The following is a 23,322-nucleotide window of genomic DNA, read 5'->3' as shown; positions in this document are numbered from 1 at the left end:
TCATCATCTGCATATACCTGTTTTGTTTTTAAGTGTTTCCTAATGTAGACTGCAATGCCTCTTTTTTTTTGTTCTGCTAGTGAAGTCTAAAGGTTTCCTAGTCTTGTATTTTCTAATATCTTTTGGTGTTGTTTTTTGATGTGGACTTCCTGTAGGTTTATAATATCTATCTCCAATTTTTGTAATTTAGTGAATGTCCGGGTTCTTTTAATTGGGGCATTTAATCCATTTATATTAATCAAAATCATTTTTATTTCCTGTTCCATTTTTCTTCCTATTTGTTGTCTTTAGTTTCCTTGTGTTTCTTGTTATTCTTTGCGTTTTTCTCCTTGCTCCTTCTCTCTCCATTCTTTCTCTTTCCAATCTTCTCTTCTCCTCTTGTTCATCTTCTGTTTCTTCTATGGGTTATTCCTCTTGGCTCTTATTTTCCGATTCCTCTCTGGATTCTTGGTCTTCCTCAAGGACGAAATGTTGGTCAAAAAACTCCTGGGCTCCTTCCAGACTATCTATCTTAAATTTCTTATCCTGCCACGAGATTAAGATGCCCTCTGGTAGTAGTCAACGGAACATCACTTTGTGTTTATTTAGTTGTGTTGTGAGGAAGTTATAGTTTTTCCTCTGGTCGCTTATGCATCTTGGAATTTGTTTCAGTGTTATTATTTCCTTCCCTTTGTAAAAAATTGCCTCCTCTCTCATTTTTCTACATATTTCCTCTTTTATCGTTTTCTTTGCGAATCAGACGTGCACTTCCTTTGGCAGTTTGTTCCTACGTGCATAATTGGTGTGCACCCTGTAAACTTCATCAATATCCCTTCGTATATCATCTTTATGTCTCTGTATTGTTTCAGCGAAAATCTCCGTCATTATCTCTCCCAGGTCTTCCTGTTTGGTTTCTGCTATGTTCTGGATCCTTAAGTAAAATGATGCCTTCTCCATTTCCAAGTAAGTAAGTGAGTCTTCGAGCTGCCGATTACTTGCCATCTGTTGTTGTTCCAGCATTTCTACTTTCTTGACCGTCTGTTCCTTTTTGAGTTCTGTCTTTTTTTTTTTTTTTTAAATGATTTATATGCCGCCCTTCTCTGGAGACTCAGGGCGGCTTACAATGCGTTAAGCAATAGCCTTCATACTTTTGTATATTTATACAAAGTCAGCTTATTGCCCCCACAAACTGGGTCCTCATTTAACCTACCTTAGAAAGGATGGAAGGCTGAGTCAACCTTGAGCCTGGTGAGATTCGAACTTACAGTAATTGCCGACAGCTGATGTTAATCACAATGCTTTTAGTCTGCTGAGCTACCAGGCCCAATGTCTGCTGAGCTACCAGGCTATCAGGCTTTTGAATCCTTTGTTCGTTTTTGGCAATGTTCTGTTGGATCCTTTCTATCTTGTCATCCATTTTCTTTATGTTATCATTTATCTCTCCCACATCGGATTTCAAATTGTCATGATTTCTTTTTGTCTCCTCATGATTATTAGCAATCAATTCCTGGGTCTTATTCATCGCTTCCTGTATCATTGCCAAGACTGACTGAATATTTTGTATGCTGGAAATGGAACCCATCTTTTCTTTTTCTGTTCCAAGCATAGTATCTATAGATCTCTGTTGAGCAGGAGATGCTGTAAGGGAGGCTTGATTTGAAGTTATTTTCTTATTTGCTTTAGTTATAGTGGTTGTTCTGGTACTTGTCATCTTAACTCTTTTTTGTAGGTTCTCCCAAAATTTCATGCACTGAACTACTCTTATTATGTTTCAATTTCGTTATCTATAGTAGTATTTTTGTCAGTGTTTTTGTCAGTGGTAGTGTCTAGAGTCTATGTTGTATAGATCTTCAAATAATAATTAATCTTGTTAAGTTATAAATTGCTTCTATAGATGTCCTTAACACTCAAAATTAAATCCAGCAAGAAGGTACTTCTGCAATAAAAAAAGAAAAGAAAGAAAAAGAAAAGTAAATGGAAAAATGGAAAAAGAACAACCAGGAGAACAGAAAAAGAAAAAATAATGTTCCAAAATATCACTCTTCCAAAATCTTCCAAAGTCTATAGATCTATCAAGTGAAGGTGTAAAATGAGAATACAAAAAAAAAAAAAAAAACTAGACAAAACCAAAGAGAAACAACTTTCAATCTTTTTTTCCTTTCTATGTCTTCCCCTTTCTGTTACAAAGTCACAAGACTACTTTTTATCAAAGTTTTCTTGCCAGTTTCCAAAACAATGTCCAAGGTTGTTTCACTCTGATCTATTCCTTTATTCTCTTAAGTTTCTTCGTCACCACTAGATGGCACCATACTCACTTGAAATAGTCTTAAAATATCAATTTACTTTTTTTCTTCAGCTTTAAACTCCCAGCTACAACGAATTTAAGTTTTCAAAATACAGTTCATTTGCCAAAGGAGCTTCTTTTCCCAATATGCTTCCAATTTTATTAAATTTTTAAATTGCTTTTTCCATTTTTGTTAATTTGTCGTTATTAATGGCTTCCGCTTTTTTGCCGCTCTTCCGGAAGAGGGGAGGTAGCTTTGTTCCACTCTCTCCCCTCTCCTCTTTGCCAATTCTTTTTAATTTAAATACTTTTAAAGTTCAAGAGAGAATTTTTTTTTAAAGGAACCTTGTTTCCAGGACATCACTCTCTCACCCAGATGATCCTCACTTTTCCTCTTCTTGTTTGTGGCCACCACTGCTTTTGACAGCTCTGATGGCTGCCTTCCCTCGCTGCTGGGTCGAAGACTAATACCGGCACTTCAAGGGACTTGCACCTTCCCTCTCTGTGCCAGCCTGTGCCTCCGTTCTTCACTGTCCCTACAGGACAGCTATGATCCCAGGGGATCCCCAAAATCAGGTGGGATATTGGTGCTTTCCCGAAGCACCGGAATCCACACTGTACCGCTGTGACGCTGGCCACGCCCCCCTACCAGGGATGAATTTCTTTAGCATAAGAAGAACTTGGCTGATCAGTCTGAAAGCTGGTCCTGAATGTGGCAGTTGGGGTATTTGGAGATGCCTGTGACCCCCCTCTTGGTTCTTCTGGGTTCAGTGCCCCTAAATTTATTCCTTCTTTTAAATGTTTGGGGATTTCACAACTTATTTAATTAAAACAAACTTCTCTTTCTGTTTCCACTAATGCTTCTGGAGAAATAGAAATGATGGGCAACTGTAACTGAAGCCAGAATGGATTTGCTAAAAACATATAATGCCAGAGAACCAAAACAGATTGCCATGTTTGATTAACTAAATTAGTGGATCTGTGAAATGTAAAGATAGTATACTTGGACTTCAGCAAGATATTTAACAAGATGGACCACAACTTACTTCTTGGTAAGTTGTGCTGGATTTGCAGTTGACTGACAAACCGCACTCAGTCGATGCTCTTCAGTGAACTAGATTTACATGGAGAGAAGCATGCAGTGGGGTACCTCAAGGTTCAGGCTTGGGCCCAGTACTCTTCAACATTATAAATGAACTAGATGAGATAGAAGGGGAACTGATGAAATTTGCAGATAATACCAAGTTGGGTGGAAGAGCCAATATTTTAGTAGACTCAAGATCCAGAACTATAGAGACATGAGCATTGGGCCAACAAAATGCAGTTCAGTGGTGAGAAAAGTAAGGCTCTACCTTTAGGTAGGAAAAACCAAATGCACAGGTGAAGAATAGATAGTACCTGGCTCAACAGTATTAAGGGTGAGAAGAATCTTAAGTGTCCTATTGGAGAAGTATGAGCCAGTAGTGTGCTGTAGCTACTAAAAAAAGCCAGTGTAGTCCTAGGCTGCATCAACAAAGGGATTGTGTCAAGACAACAAGAAGTAATAGTACTGCTTCACACTATGCTAGTGAGACCATACTTAGAATACTGCATCCAGTTCTGGTCACCACAATACAGAAAAGATATTAAGACCCTGGAAAGTGCAGAGAAAATCAATAAAGATGATAAAGGGTCTGGATGCTAAATCGTATGACGATCAGTTGAAGGAGGTAGGATAACTGGGCTATTGAAGAGAAGGATTAGAAGGAAGCATGGTAAGGGGGCTTTTAAGAAGTGGCTGTGCTCCCCATGGCATCTTCTTGGGAAGAGCTCTGGCTCACAAACGCTTCCATTTGGGGGAGAGACATCCATTTTTGTGCGCTCATAATCCCAAATGCCTCCATCAGTCCCAGAGGAAGGGGAGCTCCCAGAGCAGAAATATCTCATCACGATCCTTCACATCCTTCTGGATGTGAAGCTGGATAGAATGATTATTTCCTCCCCACGATGCTTCCAGCAAATGACATCCAGTGCAAATGGGTGTAATACAGATAGTCCTCACTAACCATTTGCCTGGTTTAGCAACCATTCAAGATTATGATGGTATATAAAAAACAGTTCGGCGAAAAATCTTTGCATTTACCACCATCACATTGTCCCCTGATTCTGTGATAGCCATTAACATGCTCCCCAACAAGCTTAAGATAAAATTCATGGGGAAGACAGAAATTAAATCAAAAGTAGAAGTCATTTGTTATCTCAATGTCCACATTGATTCACTTAATGACCAGAAAAGAAGTGAGGTCAAAAGCCTGTTGCAATAAAGCTATTTGCCAGAATTGCCCATCACAATTGTGGTCACTACGTGAGGACTATCAACGTTCATCACCACCCTACAGGCTTATTCTTCCTCCAGTTGATAGGGAGGAGACCAATGTGTAGTAGGGAATCTCTCTGGATGGCTTTCCTATTGGAGAGCTGGGGTGCTGGCAGGGAGTTGCTGGACTAGAAGTGGGGACATCCAGTCTCTCTACAGCCATGAAAGGTCCCTCAGGCTCAGCCTCACTTGATAGACCAGACCAAGAAATCAACTTCACAGGAAGACTCAACAGTTTTTTTTTTTTTTATAAAGACTGAAGGTAATAAGAAAATCTTGCAAGTCTTGAGTGTGTTGTGCCTCCCACCCCCAACTTCTTATTAGGCTCCTGTGAATAAGAGAGGTGTTTGTCTGAGCCTATATGTAAAATTATTTTGTTTCGTATATTACTTTAAAAGTTTCAAATTTAAAAGGATATGCATTTCAAACAAAGAGTATGGCAACCTTTCATAGATTTTTGCATGTACTTTTACAATCCTCTGAAATGTCACTTTGGGGAGGGTTTTTTTTTTTTTCAGTATATAGACAGTCACCCCCTCTTTCTAGGCCCCCTTTTTCTAGATTCTGCTGCATATATTTTCTCTGGCTTTATCCTAATGGACATTTCTATGCAAGACAACTTACAGAAGCACGTGGCATTTAGCAGACTTAAACTTTCTTCCTTTAGAAATGAAACAAACCCCGGGCGTGCTTGGAGGCAGTCTGGCCTGCATGAATGAAGCTTGTTCCCTTGGGGTCTCTGGCCTGTTGATGCTCCCAGGTCCTAATTCTTTGGGAGCCACAGGAAACCAGTCATAAAAGTTTAGGATGTAGAGAGGTATTCATCTTTACTGAGAGCCAAACCCTACAAAAGTGGAGGAATTTATTGATCAGATTCCAATCTGCAAACTAACACCCTCCAAATATTCTGCTCAGGAATAATCAAGGCTGAATTCTTACTCTGGAAATTGGGGAGACTGCTCTAGTGAGATTCACTCCCCAATATTACAGATGGGGAATTAATGTTGCATGTTCCATTTATTACTGGAATCAAGCTAGCAAGCTGGCAATAATTTAGGGCGCCTGCACACAAATAAGTGCTTCATGAGCTTTTCAGGCTTTTAAGAATCTAGTTAATTTTGAAAAGCTAAGCAGGGTCAAGCTTCCATCTTCAAGTTTCTGTCTCTTGCAAAACTAAGCGTTCATGAATTGTCCTGTACACATCCACACCTCAAGACTTATAACTGGCTGGAACAGTCTTCACCGATCCTTAAAGGAGGTGCACTTTGACCAGAGGTGGGTTTCAGCAGGTTCTGACCAGTTCTGGAGAACCGGTAGTGGAAATTTTGAGTAGTTTGGAGAACCAGTAGTAAAAATTCTGACTGGCCCTGCCCCCATCTATTCTCTGCCTCCCAAGTCCCAGCTGATCGGGAGGAAATGGGGATTTTGCAGTTACCTTCCCCTGGAGTGGGGAGGAAATGGAGATTTTCCCCTGCCACGCCCACCAAGCCACACCCACCAAACCACGCCCACAGAACCAGTAGTAAAAAAATTTGAAACCCACCACTGGCTTTGACTGCTGTATGCAGTTCCCCCCACCCCGCTTTCTTTCCCTCGGTATAGTTCTAGCTTCTTGCACGGGAAGCTATTTCTGTGGTGATGAGTGAATCCAGCGAACAAGTTAGGGATAATCATCATGGAGAAAGTGATCTGATCACTGGAGTCCACTTGAGGGGAGCATGATCAATAAAAAAAAAAATATTGCTACTGCCTTAGGTAGAGACAGAACATCCTGTTTTTCAGCTTTATGTCACTAGATGGCGCACCATAGATAAGCAAACGGCGGCGCTAGACAACTTTCACTGCAAAAGTAGAGCATCGGTAATTGAGGCGAAAGGAGTTGAAACATTCCAACAGTAGATTCCTAGAGGGGATTTGGAGGAGAAGAGAACAACAGCGGGAGCGCTTCCTCTTCCGGCTCTCCGCTGAGAGGTTGGAGGTGGGAGGGGGGGGTGGCTCTCCTGGTCTTCCCAGGGTGGAAGCAGCAGCTGAAAGGTGAGCTACGGACAGGTGGAGGCCGGAAGCAAGTAGGGCTGTTTGGGTTTCCCCAGGGTGTAAAAGCAGAGAAGCAACGAGGCTGAAACATGTCAGCTGCTACATATTCCTTCCCTCCCCGGATTTTATTCCACTGGTGGTGCATGCTTTAAAACTGGTGCCTGCATTTTTCAATCTGTTGGGAGATTTATTTATTTTTTTAGTTTCCTCCGTGTTAGGGTTGACTCCTTGTAATTTTATGGGCATGTTCTTTTCTTGGCAACAATTAGGAACTGATCTGCCAGTGGTGTCTTCAGGAATTATTTATTTATTTATTTATTTATTTATTTATTTATTTATTTATTTATTTATTTATTTATTTATTTATTTATTTATTTATTTATTTATTTATTTATTTATTTATTATTTTATTTTATTTTATTTTATTTATTATTTTATTTTATTTTATTTTATTTATTTTATTTTATTTTATTATTTTATTTTATTTTATTTTATTTTATTATTTTATTTTATTTCTATACTGCCCTACTCCCAAAGGACTCAGGGTGGTGAACAGCCAACAATAAAATCCATACATACAAAATTTAAAAGCAGAATTAAAATCAAATTAAATAGTTTTTGGCCCAGACAAATTAAAACCCCAATCAATTTAAAACCAATTTTAAAATTTAAATATATAAAATACTAAAAAATATTAAAAATTAAAAATTCTTTTATAAAAGAGGGAGAAAATTGGGCCAGGCCCGACTGGTGAAATAAAAAGGTTTTAGAGCGCGGCGGAAGGTGCGCAGATCCGCTAGGTGCGCTAGATATGGAAGTTTTTACTTCCATATCTAGCAAACAAACACAGGATTTCCTGGTGGTGTGCTGTCCATGGATTAATGTGGCACAAATGTGCTTAACCCAGATTTAAAAAAAAAATAGTTATTGAGCCCATTTAGGAAGTTCGGTTTTATAGGTATGCCTACCTTATTGCTTACAACTCAGTCTTCAAAGCTACGGTGGTGTTAAAAAGACAACTTTAAAGTGTTCCTCAAAGTTGTGGCTCTCACAGTTATGTGGGTGTGACACTACTTGCATTTACGGTTGTGGTGTCCCACAGTCACGGACTCAACATTTGGAACATTCACAACTGACTTCTAACAAACAAAATGAATTGGGAATTGACAGGAAGCTGCAAGTCACAGTTATGTTACACTGCACTGAGGAGACCATGGTGATTCACTTAATGACCACAGCTAGAACAGATGTTGTAAGTTGGCATGGTTAAGTGATGTCATACTTAAGGACCATGCCATTTAGAAATAGACTTGCTGGTCCCAATGGCTGTCAGTAAGTGAGGACTACCTGAATTGGGTTGAATGCGTGATTGATCCAAGTCAACAAGTACATTTCCCTATTGAGTGGATATTTGAACTTGGATCTCACTAGACATGTATATTGAAAATGAATTGTACTTAATGCAAGAGGTTAAAATAGCATTTTGGCATCTTTGGCATGTTTTATTGTAATATACATGCTTTTTGCTCTTATTTTTTTCAAATGCTATGTAGCTATTTTATAAACCATAATTAAACTAACCCTTTTATGTGAATCTTATAGGCAAAAGAATGCCATTGAGAGCACTGGAGAACTGAGAATCACACTCAGCATTAAAATGCAAAGGAAACCAAGGCAGCAATCAAAATCTTATTAGTTCCTCCGGAAAACCCCAAAACTCTTATTCTTCCCCAGCAGCTTACAGACAAGGAAGAGAAAACCAGGAAAAGAGTTTTGAGCTGGAGAAAAAAATAAGAGTATCTGGAAGAAACACATCAAAATATCAAGGGGGATCATTTCCTAGTTCAGAAAAAAAGGGAAATATCTGGAAGTCGATGGGAAGCAAAAGGTCACTTGGACAGCCACATAAGGCAGATCACAATACAGGCCTCGACTGGTGAGGAAGCAAATAGTAGTTTGAATCAAAGTCCATCCAAGAAGGCATTCAGAGTGTTTTTGATGTCCTTGAGAATCCAAGAATGTCAGGGGTGGAAAAGATCCACAGATGTGCCTATTATGGGAAAAGCACAGATTGTAGATCACATCTGATTATGCATGAGAGGATCCATACTGGAGAAAAGCCATATCAATGCTCCCAATGCAGCAAAAGCTTTGATCAGAACAGTTCCCTGGTTGTTCATGAAAGGACTACTCACACCAGAGGGGAGCCCTACCAGAGCTCCCAATGCAGCAAAAACTATAGCAAGCAGGACAAGCTGATAATCCCCCGGAGGACTGACACTATGGCGAAACCGTTTGAATGTACAGATTGTGGGAAAGGTTTCAGTCAGAATTCCTACCTGGTGATACATAAGAGGATTCATACAGGGGAGAAACCTTATAAGTGTCTGGTTTGTGGGAAAAGTTTCATTCGGAATTTTGAACTGGTGATACACCAGAGGACTCACACAGGAGAGAAACCGTATGAATGTCCAGATTGTGGGAAAAGTTTCAGTCAGAATTCCAACCTGGTGATACACCAGACAACACACACAGGAGAGAAACCATATGAATGTCTGGTTTGTGGAAAAAAATTTCGTCGGAATTCCCACCTGATGATACACCAGAAGAGTCACACAGGAGAGAAACCGTACGAGTGTCCAGATTGTGGAATAAGTTTCAGTCAGAATTCTGATTTGGTGAGACACCAGAGGACTCACACAGGAGAGAAACCATATGAATGTCCAGATTGTAGAAAAAAATTCAGTCGAAATTCCAGCCTGGCAATACACCAGAGGACTCACACAGGAGAGAAAGCATATGAGTGTCTAGATTGTGGGAAAAGTTTCAGTCAGAATTCTCATCTAATGACACACAAGAAGATTCACAAAGGAGAGAAACCATATGAGTGTACAGATTGTGGGAAAAGTTTCTTTCGGAATTCAGACCTAGTGATACACCAGAGAAGTCACACAGGAGAGAAACCATATGAGTGTCCAGATTGTGGGAAAGATTTTAGCACTAGGTCTAGTCTTATAAATCATGTAGGTATACATACAGGGGAGAAACCATTCAAATGCCTGGAATGTGGACGGTGTTTCACAAAAAATTCCTCCCTTACTGCACACAAGAAAATCCACATGATGCAGGAGATGATAAGTTTAGAGAAGTCTTGAAATTCATTTCTAGTGTCCTATTGGAAGTCAAGATGAACAACTGATTACCGACTATGGCCTGATTCTTGTTAATCAAACATCTCATAAGACATCAAGGATGAGCATGAAAAAATGGAAAATGTTAGTTAGATAAAGACGAACAGTACATATCTGCCCATCAGCAGAAGTAACTGTATATTTACGTTAACAGAAATGGTGCAATTTGCAAATTGAGCATTATAGAACATAGAAATGCAACATTCAGTTTCATCCTTCTGCATCCTGAATGTCTTCCAGTTTTGAGGCCAGAATTTCCTAGCCAGCATATCCTTTGCACAAAATTTATGTGAGTCATAAGCGATGTTTCTGAGTGGTCCCGATAAGCTGCTGAAGCTTCTAAAGAATACATTGTAAAAAAATATGCAGAGAGTAGCTTGTACCTTTAGCAGAAGAAGCATTGTGGTTTTGAGTATAGGGTTCTTCGGTTCATTAACAACCCCTGCTATGATCTTTTCTTCTTGGAGGTGCCTGCTTGTTACCCCCGTGGTAGCAGCATCAAGATGCTTATTTGTCTTATTTGTTGCAACTATTAATTATTAATAATTAATAATTATTAATTCAATTTGTATGCCACCCCTCTTCGAAGACTCGGGGCGGACTCAGCTCCAACACTGCCTTGGTGTTGGAGCTGTGAGAAATAAATTATATGGTACAAAATGTTTCATTTCTAAAAAACATTGTGTGGGTCTTTAAATAGCTTTTGAGAATGAAAAAAAAAAGGGTATTGTCAGCATTGCTGTGAATGTGGGCGTTAAGATGTTTCCATTTCTTTCATTCCTCTCTCAGGACTTATTTTTAATATTTTCCAAATAATCCATACAAGTAAAGAGAGGAACAATAATCAGAGCAGAGAGCTGGAATTTTAGCTATGCAAATGAATGAGCTGATTTTGCTGAGTTTAGAAGACACCAAAGAATTGCAAGTGTGTTCATTTCACTAACACAATTCAGAGGACTGGTTCTATATATTTTTTCTAGTGGGTCACTTTGCATTTGATGATTCCTCTGCAAAAGGACACCCACAACCAGGAGCAGGTCAGGGGTGAGGAGAAACCAAGAACCTCTTTTGGCCTGAGGCTCCAGCTCTAGGTAGCTTCAAGTTTGAAGTTTGAAAGTTTCTAAATTTTAAAACATTAAAATTATATTTAATGTTTCCTTTCACTCATTTTTGGTGTCTTTTTTTTTTTTTTTTTTTTGCATAGCTGTCGTCATGTCTCATGGTTTAAAAAAAAAACTTGAAATAGCCAAAGCCTCTAAATCTTTGACAGGACTTTACTGTAGTGCATAATCATGCATTCTAAAGCAATGCTTAGGATCCAACCCAATGAGGACAAATTATAGCAATAGCACTTAGACTTATATACTGCTTTACAGTGCTTTACAGCCCTCTCTAAGTGGGTTACAGAGTCAGCGTATTGCCCCCAATTCTCTGGGTTCTCATTTTACCAACCTGGGAAGGATGGAAGGGTGAGTCAACCTTGAGCCAGTGAGATCCAAACTGCCAAACTGCTGGCAGCCGGTGATCAGCAGAAGTAGCCTGCGGTACTGCATTCTAACCACTGTGCCACCACGGCTCAATTATATTTATTAGCCATGGATTTCTTATTTCTTTGGGGAATAAAGTTGGACATTAAGACAGGGAAAAGAAGAACTTGAAAGTTTATGACTTTGCTGGCTACTGCAAGAGTTCATTGCAGAGTGCAATTTTTTTTTTCTTGGAGGTGTCTGATGCATGTACAACAAGAAAGCAAGAAAGGGGGGCATCGGTATGAATCTGGGCATAAAAATAATACTTTGTCATGATTAAGGATGAAGTGCAGAGCAGAAATATTAAGTGGAGTGAAGTGAAGGAGCCTGAGTGGCGTAGGAGGCTAATGCCTCCTACTAAGGCAGCATTTAACATCCAGCTGCCTGCAATTACTGCGAATTCAATTCTCACCAGGCTCAAGGTCGACTCAGCCTTCCATCCTTTCTAAGGTGGGTAAAATGAGGACCCTGTTTGTGGGGGCAATAAGCTGACTGTATAAAATATACAAAAGTATGAAGGCTATTGCTTAACGCATTGTAAACTGCCCTGAGTCTCCGGAGAAGGGCAGCATATAAAAATAAATAAAAAATAAAAAATAAAATAAATAAAGTTAATTACAATATAGAAAGAAGACACATTAAAACTAACATGAGAGAAATAGGAGTGTGAGAAGCCCCCCTCCTAGAACAATGAAATATTTTGGGGAATATTAAAAGAGGCAGAATATTATATTTCCCCAAAGGAGAAATGGAGAGACATGTTCTTAAAGACAGCAGGCTCAGTCTTTTTTAATAGCCCCCAGCAGATGCCTGAAATCTTTAGAGATGGCTATTTCGTGCCCATGAAGAAAGACTGGGCCAGCCTTTTCACAAACAGAACACCTTCACTTCCAGCAATGGGATTAAAATTTATATCCCCCTCCACCCAAATTCTAAGAACAGCACATGACCTTCAGGACATAATAGGATTAACCCACCAGCATTAGAACAGCAAGAGACAACAGGCTCACTACATTGTACAACCTCTGTAGCATTTCAGAAACTGTAAAAACCCTTGCACTCATCCAGCTAATTTGTCAGTTGTCCCAGAACCACATGCTGTAGGTGGTTCTGTTCATCAATCTTCCTTCCAATCGGCCATTTTATTTCCAACGCCTTTCCACTAGCTTGGAACCGGACTGGATTTTTCTTCCAATAGAATACCCAACAAAAAAAAAAAAAACCTCTTTACAATAAAAAGATAAATTAGACCCTCAAAACTTACTAACACTACGTCTCTAACAAATTTGAGCAAATTAAAAGGCAGCCCAAACGCCACACAGGTCCAGGCCAGAAGCCACCAGCCCACAAAGGAAGTCTGAAGCTCGGGTTGAAAGACAGTAGTTATCTGGAAGGTAAGGACGAGCCAAATGCAAAGATGTTGGACTGTTGGAGCAGCAGGAACGGCTCAATGGGTACATTTTGTGGGGAAGAAGCAGCTCCAGGTTTGTGTAGTCGTGAAGGCACCAGGTTAGAGACTGGAAAATACTCAGTTCCAATCCTGCCTTAAGCCATCTGTGCAACTTTGGCCAGTCATATCAGGCCTAGACCTAAGCAAGAAAGGGGGAAAACTGCTTGACTCGACTGACTTAAAAGGCACCAAACTCAAACATCTAGTGTAAGACTCAAGGACACTGGATGGAAAGCCATGAGTTCTAATTCAGTGTTGGGTTAAGCATAAAGACTCCTTCCAGGAGCTATGAAATATTGAGTGGCAAAAAGCATGTCATGGTAGGTAGGCAGGTAGGCTAGAGGACATTTGCCCTGTAAATTACAGCATGCTACTCAGAAAGGGCTTTATATGCCATCATGAGTTCCTGAATGAAAAGGTAATCAATAAAAGTTTGGGGTTATTTTATTCCAGATTCCTATATACAACAGAGCCCAGAACCAATAGCCACTATCCTCACCATCCATACCTTATTAAATCTGCATTAATTAGTTAATTAATGCATTAATTAATCAGTTATCTTCGAGACCGCCTGCTGCTACCGACGGCCTCCCATCGACCTGTGCGCTCCCACAGAGAGGGCCTCCTCGGTGTGCCATCAGCCAAACAATGTAGGCTGGTGACCCCCAGGGGGAGGGCCTTCTCTGTGGGGGCACCTACCCTCTGGAATCAGCTGCCCTCAGAGATAAGGAGAATCCAAGACCTCGGTGACTTCCGCTGTGCCCTTAAAACCTTCTTTTCCCAGCAAGCCGGGCTGGCCTAACACTTTTAAAAATGTTTTTAATTGTTTGTTGTTTTTAATCATGGGGCCAAATTTATATATATATATTTAATTGTATTTTAATGTTTGTAGTTTATGCTTTTACTTGGCTGTTCACCCCCCTGAGTCCTCAGGGAGAAGGGCGGTGTACAAATTTAAAAATCAATCAATAAATAAATTAATTAAAAATGACATTGCAGGGTAGCTTTCTAAAAAAAGGTTAGCCTGGTGATTAGCTAGCTATGGTTTGATGGGTTATTCTATTTTTGCCTCTTTTTTTTCCCATTTTTTCGGGGAAACATTTCTTCTACCATATATAGGCAATCAGCCCCTCTTTCTTAGGCTCCATTTTTTAGGCTCTGCTGCATATTTTTCTCTCTGTGACCTAATGGAGACTTCAGTGCAAGCAAATTTACAGCAGCACATGGCATTTAGCAGATATAAAATTTCCTCCTTGAGCAATGAAGCAATCTGTGGTTGGTGCTTTTGGATGCAGCTTTGGTCAGCAAGAGTGAAGCTCTCTTCCCCTGGAGCATCTTGCCTGATGGTGCTGCCAGTGTCCTAAATCCTTGGGAGGCACAGGAAATATTTTAAGTTTTTGGATGTAGAGAGGCTTTGATTTCCACTGAGAGTCACCCCTATGAAAGCTGATTGTGTACTTTTATAAAACCTTCATGTACTTTTAAGGCTCAGCATGAAGCTTATCTCCGTAAGCTAAGTAGCCTCACATTTCACTAGTTCATTTGGCTCAGTTGCAAAAGTCTGTTGCTAGAAGTCAATAACAATTTGATAGCATTTAATCAGCAAAAGCATCTTGCAAATGACTTAGGCAGAGGCGGGACAAGCATGTTTTTCTACCTCCCTTCAGGACAAGAGGTGGCAGTCAGATAAGCAACATTTGTGCCTGAAAAAGTGCATAATACATAACAAAGGAGTTAAAACCATCGAGTACCATATTGCTAGAAAGGATAGGAGGAGAGAAGAAGAGCAGAGGAATTTCCGGATCACTCATGGGCGGAAGGTGGTGTGCAGAGTGGCTTTTATGCTCTTCCCCGGGGTTGAAGCTGCAGCTGGCCAGGAGGTAAGATCCTCGAGGACAGGTTGGAGAAGAATCCAGGAAGCAAGTAGTGCTATGTGGTTTCTTCCACAGTCTGGAAGCAGAGAAGGAGCTGCTGCTGCTGCTGCTGCAGGTTCCTTCCCTCCCCTGGTCCACTGGTGCTGCAGGCTGTGAAACTGGTGGCTGCAATTTTCTGCTGGTGGGAAGATCTAAAAAGTCTCTTTCAAGACAGGGTTTATGCTTTGGGGATGGCTTCCCTCCAGAGGTGGTGGGTGCTCCATCCCTGGAGGTTTGTAACGGAGGAGCTCATAGTTTGAAGGATCCTTGGAGGTCTTCTATTCCAACCCCCTGATCAAGCAGGAGACCCGATATCATTTCAGACAGATGGCTGTCCAGTCACTGTTTAAAAGCCTCCAGTGATGGAGCACCCACAACTTCTGGAGGCAAACCGTTCCACTGGTTAATTGTTCTGGGTGTCAGGAAGTTTCTCAGTCCTAGAGTCTTATCTCCTCGCTTAGTTTCTCTGGATAGAGATGTAGTTCCATGAAGGATTACACGTTGAGTGCAGTTTGTCAGCCAGTTACAAATATATGTGATGGTGATGCTATCTGTCCTACATTTTCTTCACTTACCAAGAAGTAGATTGTGGTCTACTTTATCAAACGCCTTACTGAAATTCCAATATACTATGTCCACAGGATTTTTTTAAAAAGTTTTTTATTTTTATTTCTCATAAACACATTTACATGGACAGTCATTTCCATCATTTTTCATTCATCTTTTCTTTTAACTTTCATTTTTACTTTTTCGGAACTGCTCTTTTACCTTTTACCTTGACTCCAACCTTTCTTCTCTTCCTTCCTCTTTCTCCTCCTACTTCCTTCGTTCTTCCTCTCCTTCTCTTTCCTACTTCCCTTTCTCTTCCCCCACTCCTCTCTTCTTCCCTCCTTCTAACCTCCTCCTCTGCTCCTCTTTCCCCCTCCCTTTTCTTCCTCTCCTTTTTCCTTTCTTCTTTCTCTTCTCCTCTCCCTTCCTCTCTCTCTACTCCTTCCCCTCTCTCCTGTTGTTTCCCTTTTCAGTTCAATCTAAAGTGGTATTTGAGCAGCCCCGATTTTCTAATTATCTTAATTCTCATTTCAATTTTTTATTCAATTATTATTTATTTTTATTTCATCATTTGCGTACATTTTTATAATATAAAAATTTATAAAAAAAAATACAATTCTAGCCGCTGTTATTATATGAGTAATCAAATATGTATCTTCTTTACTATAATTCTCTGGTAAAATTCCCAATAAGAATATCTCTGGTTTTTACTCTATATATTGCTGCAACATTCCCTCTAACCATGTTTGTATTTTTTTGCTTCTTTACACAACCACCACATATAGATAATATGATCCCGGCAACTGGTGACATTTCCAACACTTAGCTGATTTATCTTTAAACATCTTAGCTCATCTTTCTGGTGGAATATGCCATCTATAAAACATCTTATGTTAATTTATAGTTTCTTTCCCAAAGTTGTTGCCATTTTTCCTATTCTATGGTGTATCCAAAATTCTTTGCCCATGCTATCGTTTCTTTTACTTCTTCATCCTCTAGTCCCATGATGGCGAACCTATGGCATGAGTGCCACAGGTGGCATGTGTAGCCGTATCAGTGGGCACACCAGCTCAGCTCTGGGATGCATGCGCGTGCCAGCCAGCTGATTTTTAGGCCTTCTGGGCCCACCAGAAGTAGGGAAACAGGCTGTTTCCTGCCTCCGGGGGGCCCGGGCGGGGGAAGCTCATTTTTCTTTTTCACCTGGCTCCAGATCCTCTCTATGCATCTGGGTCGGGCGAAAACAGCCTTTCCCATTCCCTCGGAGGCCCTCAACGGCCCATTTCCCAACTCCCGGTGGGACAGGAAGTGACTTTTTTTGCTGTCCCCAGTCTCCAGAGACTCTGGAGGCTGGGGACAGCAAAAAAAAGTCACTTCCTGTCCCACCGGGAGTTGGGAAATGGGCCGTTGAGGGCCTCCGGAGGGCCTCCGAGGGAATGGGAAAGGCTGTTTTCGCTCGACCCAGATGCATAGAGAGGATCTGGAGCAGGGGTGAAATGCTCCCGGTTCCGACTGGCTCGGGCGAATAGGTAGCGGAGATTGAGGCTAGTTCACTGAATTGGGAGCAATGGCTGGCTGGCCACACCCCTGAACCGGTCCACAGCCCGCAGTCCTGCCATGCTTGCCTGCCTTCCATGCTGCCTTCCTGGCATCCCGGTGGCCAGCTTGTGAAGGCAGGCAAGCAGAAGCCCATGTGGAAGGTAAGCAAGCATGGCAGGGCTGCGGGGAAGAAGTTAGCAGCTTACTTGCCCCCCCCCCTCAAGCAGCAGCTTCCCTGTTCAGCCCCAAAAAGCTATGCATCCATAGCAATGGGGTTGTTTTGTTCACCGCGGTGGTGCTTTGGGAGGGCAGGTGGACATATTCATTATAGTTGTCAGCTGCAGACATCCGTCTGCACTCCCGAAGCACCACTGCGGCAAACAAAACAATCCCATTGCGCCGTGCCTCCTCCTGCAGCCAAATGCACCCAGCCGTCTGGGCCCTTTTCTCAAACGGCTGTGCATGGGGTGCTTGGAGAGAGAGCGAGCAAGAGACCTCTCCAACCTGTGTTTGTGTGTGTGTGTGTGTGTGTGTGTGAGGGAGGGAGGGAGCGATCTGAAGCCGAGGCACCCAAACATCTGGCACCGGCGGGGGCGGCTTCTGAGCAGCCCTGAGTCACCCAGCTCCAACTGACCTACTCCCTGAGTCTCGCCATTCTTCTCCCCCCCCACCCCCCCAAGCAGCGGCAGGCTCTGTGGGACAACAGGACCTCTCATTTTTCCCACAGCATGGTGTATGCTTGGTACCTCTGCTTGTCTGCTTGCAAGCAATGATCTTCTCTGCTTCTCTCGGGATGCTGCAGCCTGCTTTACTTTCATTTTCTTTTTCAGCATAGCTTGATTAGCACAAGGTAAAAAAAAAATCTGCTCCAGCAATTTACCTCTTGCAGCAAGCAGCAGAGCCCTGCAAAACAGCTGAGAGCAAATCAGCTGAGTCAGGAGGCCGATCCAATCAACTTGTACTAATTAGCCTGTGCTGAAGCTGAAAGGAGCTGTTTTTTCTTGCTGTTTGCTTGCAAGGAGGTAACTGCTGTGAGGCAGGGGCCAAAGGATGGGGGACAGTGGGTGGGCGGGGCTACATTTGGTGTATAAGACGCACCTAAATTTTCACCCCCTTTTAGGGGGGAAAAAGGTATGTCTAATACTCTGAAAAATATGGTAAGTAGCCCCACTTTCTCCTTGCTGCCAGTCACTTCCTTGCCATCTTCTCCCATTAGCAGACCTATTGTTTCCTTCACTTCCTTCTTGTACTTTACATGTTGAAATTTTTAAAAAAAATATTTTTGACATATATGGCAAGTCTTTAGTTCATTCTGAGCCTTAGCTTTCCTGATTTCATTTTTGTAGATTCAGGGTAACTGCTGGTATGTCCCTCTTTCCATTTTTATAATTATCCTTTTGTCTTTCAGTTTATCTGACTCATTTCTTTTAGAATATATTTTTCTTTTTCACTAGTATTGTGCTGGACTGGGCTTTAGGTCACTATAGGAGACTCCTAGTTTCCTCCTCTACTTTTTGGATGACAAAGTTGTTATCTAGATTTGTCAGGAACTTTTAAGACAATATTGGACAGCCATTTGTCCGGAATGATATAGGGTCTCCTGCCTGAGCTGGAGATTAGTTAAGAAACCACCAAGGTCCCTTCCAATTCTGTTATTCTGTTATGGACTTGCTGTTTCTTGGAAACAAGATTGGACTGAATCTGCCACTGGTCTTTTTAGGGGATTTTTGTTTCTTTACCTCCATGTCTTGCCAATAAGCAAGGTGTTTCATACTGGTGCCGCATTTGTGTATTAACCAGATTCAATTCTACTTAATCCAGCACTTTTTCAAAAATGGCTATTGAGGACCTTTTGGGATGTTCAGTTGTATATGCAGTTCTCACCACTTCTTCCCTGAGTCTTCAAAGTTACTATGGCATTGTAAAAGCAGACATACTACACCTGGTCCACACATTTATGGTCATCATAGCACTTGTTCATTGACAGCATGTCAGCAATTCCTGTAGCTATGAAGGTGCAGGAAAAGGAGATGCACCGATTTGGGTACTACACAAACTGTGCACTACGGTGCACAGATTTGATAGTTTCCGCATCCCACACTCATGATCCCCATTTGTGACCTTCCCAGCTAGCTTCTAACAATCAGTGAAGATCCCATATGCAAGTCATAGTCATGTGAAATTCCCTTTAACAACCCACAGTTATTTGCTTAACAGCTGCAAAGGATCAGATTTAAGTTGGCACTGTGATGTGACATCATGCTCACGATCGGGTTGCTTAGCAACACAAATGCCAGTCACAATTGAGGTCAGGAGATGAGGACTGCTTTAATTGGGATGTCACCTGCGTCATTATGAACAGTATTTTCTGCCCTTAAGAGCTGAGGGCTTCCATGGGCAAAACTGGTGCTTCAAATCTTGCAGAAGCTTTAGGCCTCATTTCATCAATTAAAGCCCCACATTTCTAAAGTTAGCTTGGAAGGTTTGTAACCATTTGTGGACATTTTTCAGGCTTGAAAGACATGAATTTTCCCAATATATACATTTGTAGGCATCTATATTTCTCTCTGTATGCATATATATAATTTATATCCAGTGCTTCCAGATATATTTTATGATAACCCTTTGCAGTGCTAAGAATTTGTGATTGACCCAAGTCAACTAGGGAATTTCATGATTGAGTGGATATTTTAAATTGGATCTTGGTAGTCTTCCATCTGTCAAATGAATCATAATTAATGTAAGAGGTAATTCTAGCATTGTCGCATGTTTGCTTTTTAGTTGTAATATATAATTTTTTTCTTTTTTTCACATCTTCTGCAACCATTTTATACACAATTAAAGTTAAACATTTCTTTCAATCTTATAGACAAAGGGGATAGCAATAAGAGTACTCCGGACAACTGAGAATAACAAGCAACATTGAAAGGGAATATAAATCAAGCCAGAAATCAAAATATTTTCCATTTCCTTCAGAAAACCACACAATTCTGCTCTCTAGCAGTTGATAGACAAAAGAGAAAACTAAGAAAAATGTCAAGCTGGAATAAGTAGAGCATATGGAACTCGAGAATATATTACATGAAAAGTCAAGGGAGAATACTTTTTATTCCGCAAAAGAGGGAAATATCTGGTAGTTACTGGGAAGTAAAACATCATTTGGCGAGCCATGTAGGGCAGACAGTGATGCAGGCTTTGCTCTGGGAGGAAAAAAACAGCTTTAATCAAAACCTCACTAAAAAGGGATCACACATATTTTGACCTCAAGAATATAAGTAATGGAAAAGCTCCATAGATGTGCCTATTGTGAGAAAATCAGATTGCAAAACACAGCTGATTATGCATGAGAAGATCCACACAGAATAAAAGCCATAAAAGTGTTCCCAATGTGGTAAATACTTTAGTGAGCATGGCAACATGGTGATACATCAGAGGACTCACATCACATATGAGTGTCTGGATTGTATGAAAGTTTCATTCGAAATTCACACCTCATGAGACAACAGAGGACTCGCATGGAAGAGAAATCTTTTGAATGCCCTATCTGTGGCAAATGTTTCAGTTACAATTCCAGGCTGGTGAAACACCAGAGGACTCACACAGGAGAGAAACCCTTTGAATGTTCTGATTGTGGAAAAAGTTTCAGTCAGAGTTCCCACCTCATTCCACACCAGAGGACTCACACAGGAGAGAAACCCTTTGTATGTCCTGATTGTGGCAAACATTTCAGTCGGAGTTCAAGCCTGGCGACACACAAAACGACTCACACAGGACAGAAACCCTTTGAATGTTCTGATTGTGGGAAAAGTTTCAGTCAGAATTCAAGCCTGGTGATTCATCAGAGGACTCACACAGGAGAGAAACCCTTTGAATGTCCTGATTGTGGGAAAGATTTCATTAGAAATTCCCATCTAGTGAGACACCAGAGCACTCACACAGGAGAGAAACCCTTTGAATGTCCTGATTGTGAAAAATGTTTCAGTCAAAATTCCAATCTGGTGATACACCAGAGGACTCACACAGGAGAGAAACCCTTTAAATGTCCTGATTGTGGGAAAAGTTTCAATAGAAATTCCGGCCTCGTTAGCCACCAGAAGATTCACATAGAAAGGATACTCTTTGAATGTCTTGATTGTGGGAAATGTTTCAGTCACAATTCCAATCTGGTGTTACACCAGAGGAGTCACACAGGAGAGAAACCCTTTGAATGTGCTATCTGTGGGAAACGGTTCAGTCACAATTCCAACCGGTTGAAACACCAGAGGATGCACATAAGAAAGAAAGCATATGAATGTCCTGATTGTGGAAAAAAATTCAGTAGCAATTCTAGACTGCTGACACACCAGAGGACTCACTCCAGGGAAAAAACATATCAGTGTCCAGATTGTATGAAAAGTTTCCTTTGGAATTCTGAGCTTGTGAACCACCAGAGGACTCACACAGGAGTGAAACCTTTTGAATGTCCTGATTGTGGCAAAAAATTCAGTCAGAGTTCCAGCCTGGTGAGACACCAGAGGACTCACACAGGAGAGAAACTGTATGAGTGTCCAGAATGTGGGAAAGATTTCAGTACTAGGGCTAGCCTTTTAAATCATGTGCTTATACACACAGGGGAGAAACCATTTAAGTGCCCCGAGTGTGGACGATGTTTCAGGAAACATTCCACCCTTATCACACACAAGAAAATCCACATGAGGCCCAAAGTGATGAGTGTAGAGAAGATTTGAATTTTATTTCTAATGTCTCATTAGAAAGAGTCAGCTGAAAAATTGACTCTTTAATTTGACCAAAAACTTTGCCTGATTTTTTGTAGTCAAATATGTCATGGTATTAGACAGGAAGGAGGAAAAAAATGGGTTATTACATATTAGTTTGATAATGGCTACCTGGCCATCAGCAGCAGAAGTTATTTTTGCAGAAATGATGTAATTTTTAAAAAATCTTTTTGGGAGTTTTATTTGCCTTTTTTATCATGATAAATGATAGAAATGCCAGGTGTGGTTCCTCATATAATGAGAAAACGAGAGAAAAAGCAGAAGGGTTTCAAAGTCTTTTCTTAACAGTTCCAGGAATTCAGGGCATCAAGCATGTCTATTCAGATTTTGTCAAGAATGTGGCACGCAAGTCGGAGAAAAAGTATGAACAGCACATATATTGGGGGAATTTGGGGCAGTGACAAAAGCAGTGTAAAATTTCAGATGTAAAGGCTGTTCTCCCTTGCAGGTGACCTTCATGGAGAAGAGCTATAGGAATATTGAACTGAGAAGAAAAGGAGTTGTGATTTTGAGCACAAGATCTCCAGGTTTATTTGCAACTCCTACTGTGATCTCCTTTGCTTGGAGGAGCCTCCTTGTTAGCCTTTGATGGCTGGTGAGTGAGAGCGCACCAAGGGACTGATACTTTTGTGGTTCCCCCCCACTTGGTGGGGAGATGTGACAAAAATATTGTACAGTAGATGTTTCATTTCTAAAACAGCATTGCGTAAGAATCACGAATAGCTTTTGAAAAAGAAAAAAAAAGGAAAGTGTCAGTAGGCTTGTGGAGAAACCAAGAGGCTCTTGGACTGAGTCTCAACTCAAAGTTACTTTGAATTTATGAATGTGCAAAATTTCTAAACTTTAAAATAGTAAAATTATATTTAATAATTTTTCCTTTTTCTCTTTCCTTGGGGTCATAATTTAGTACATATATTTATCACGTCTTATTTTATTATGATTAGGAGTTAGAAATCCTTGCAATGATCCCAAAGCCTGTGAATCTCTTACAGCGCTGTATAAAAATATTAAATAAATTAAATAAAGCCAACCCAAGAGTCAGAGGGGATAGTCTACAGGGCGAATTTAAAAGCCATAAGTTCCCAACCAAACAAACAGTCCATTTCCTCAGAATCAAAGTTTGAAGCTCAACTTCCTCCATGCAACAGACCTTAGAGCCAATAGCTGAAATGGCTATTATCACCATCCATACCTTATTAAATCTGCATTAAAAATGGCAGTGCAAGATGTCCCTCTAAAATGGTTAGCCTAGAGATCAGTCAATCATGTGCTTTGATAGGGTATTCTATTTTTCCTTTTTCTTTCTTTTTATGTTTTCTGCAAACATTTCTTCTACCATATATAGACAATCGCCCCCTCTTTCTTAGTCCCCATTTTCTAGGCTTGCTGCATATTTTTCTCTCTGGAGGGAGAAAAGTAATGGAGAATTCCATGCAAGCAAATTTACAGAAGCACATGGCATTTAGCATTTAGCATATACAAAATTTACTCTCTCAAGAATGAAGCTAGCATGGTGGGTGCTCTTGGATGCAACCCTGGCCAGTAGGAATGAAGCTGTGTCAGGGAATTGTGCAGCCAGTGTCCAAATGGAGTTAGAAGCACTGACACGAACTTGTAGTTTTAAATAAATAAATATAGCCAAATTATCTTCTGATGGACAATAAATTAGGTATATTATATTTTCTTTTACTGCTCCTCTGACTTTAGAATATTTTATGTCAATATG

At 40.7% G+C, this 23,322-nt stretch overlaps 2 protein-coding genes across 2 annotated transcripts in view; one reads left to right on the top strand and one right to left on the bottom strand.

The window, feature by feature from the left end:
• Window positions 1-23,322, bottom strand: part of LOC139310039 (zinc finger protein 252-like) — a 371,392-nt gene that overhangs the window by 240,244 nt on the left and 107,826 nt on the right. The window lies entirely within an intron of this gene.
• LOC139313462 (zinc finger protein 850-like) lies at window positions 8,536-21,548 on the top strand. Its single transcript, XM_070939070.1, has 3 exons — window positions 8,536-9,676; window positions 13,135-13,137; window positions 20,412-21,548. The coding sequence occupies exons 1-3, from the start codon at window positions 8,672-8,674 to the stop codon at window positions 21,546-21,548; spliced, it is 2,145 nt and encodes a 714-aa protein (XP_070795171.1). The 5' UTR covers window positions 8,536-8,671.

The sequence above is a fragment of the Pituophis catenifer genome, unplaced genomic scaffold (genome assembly GCF_029215685.1).
Source record: "Pituophis catenifer annectens isolate HBS135680 unplaced genomic scaffold, rPitCat1.0.hap2 SCAF_2, whole genome shotgun sequence".
Classification (NCBI taxonomy): Eukaryota; Metazoa; Chordata; class Lepidosauria; order Squamata; family Colubridae; genus Pituophis; species Pituophis catenifer.
The sequence above is the reverse complement of the archived record's forward strand: the minus strand, read 5'-3'. Positions and strand labels throughout refer to the sequence as shown.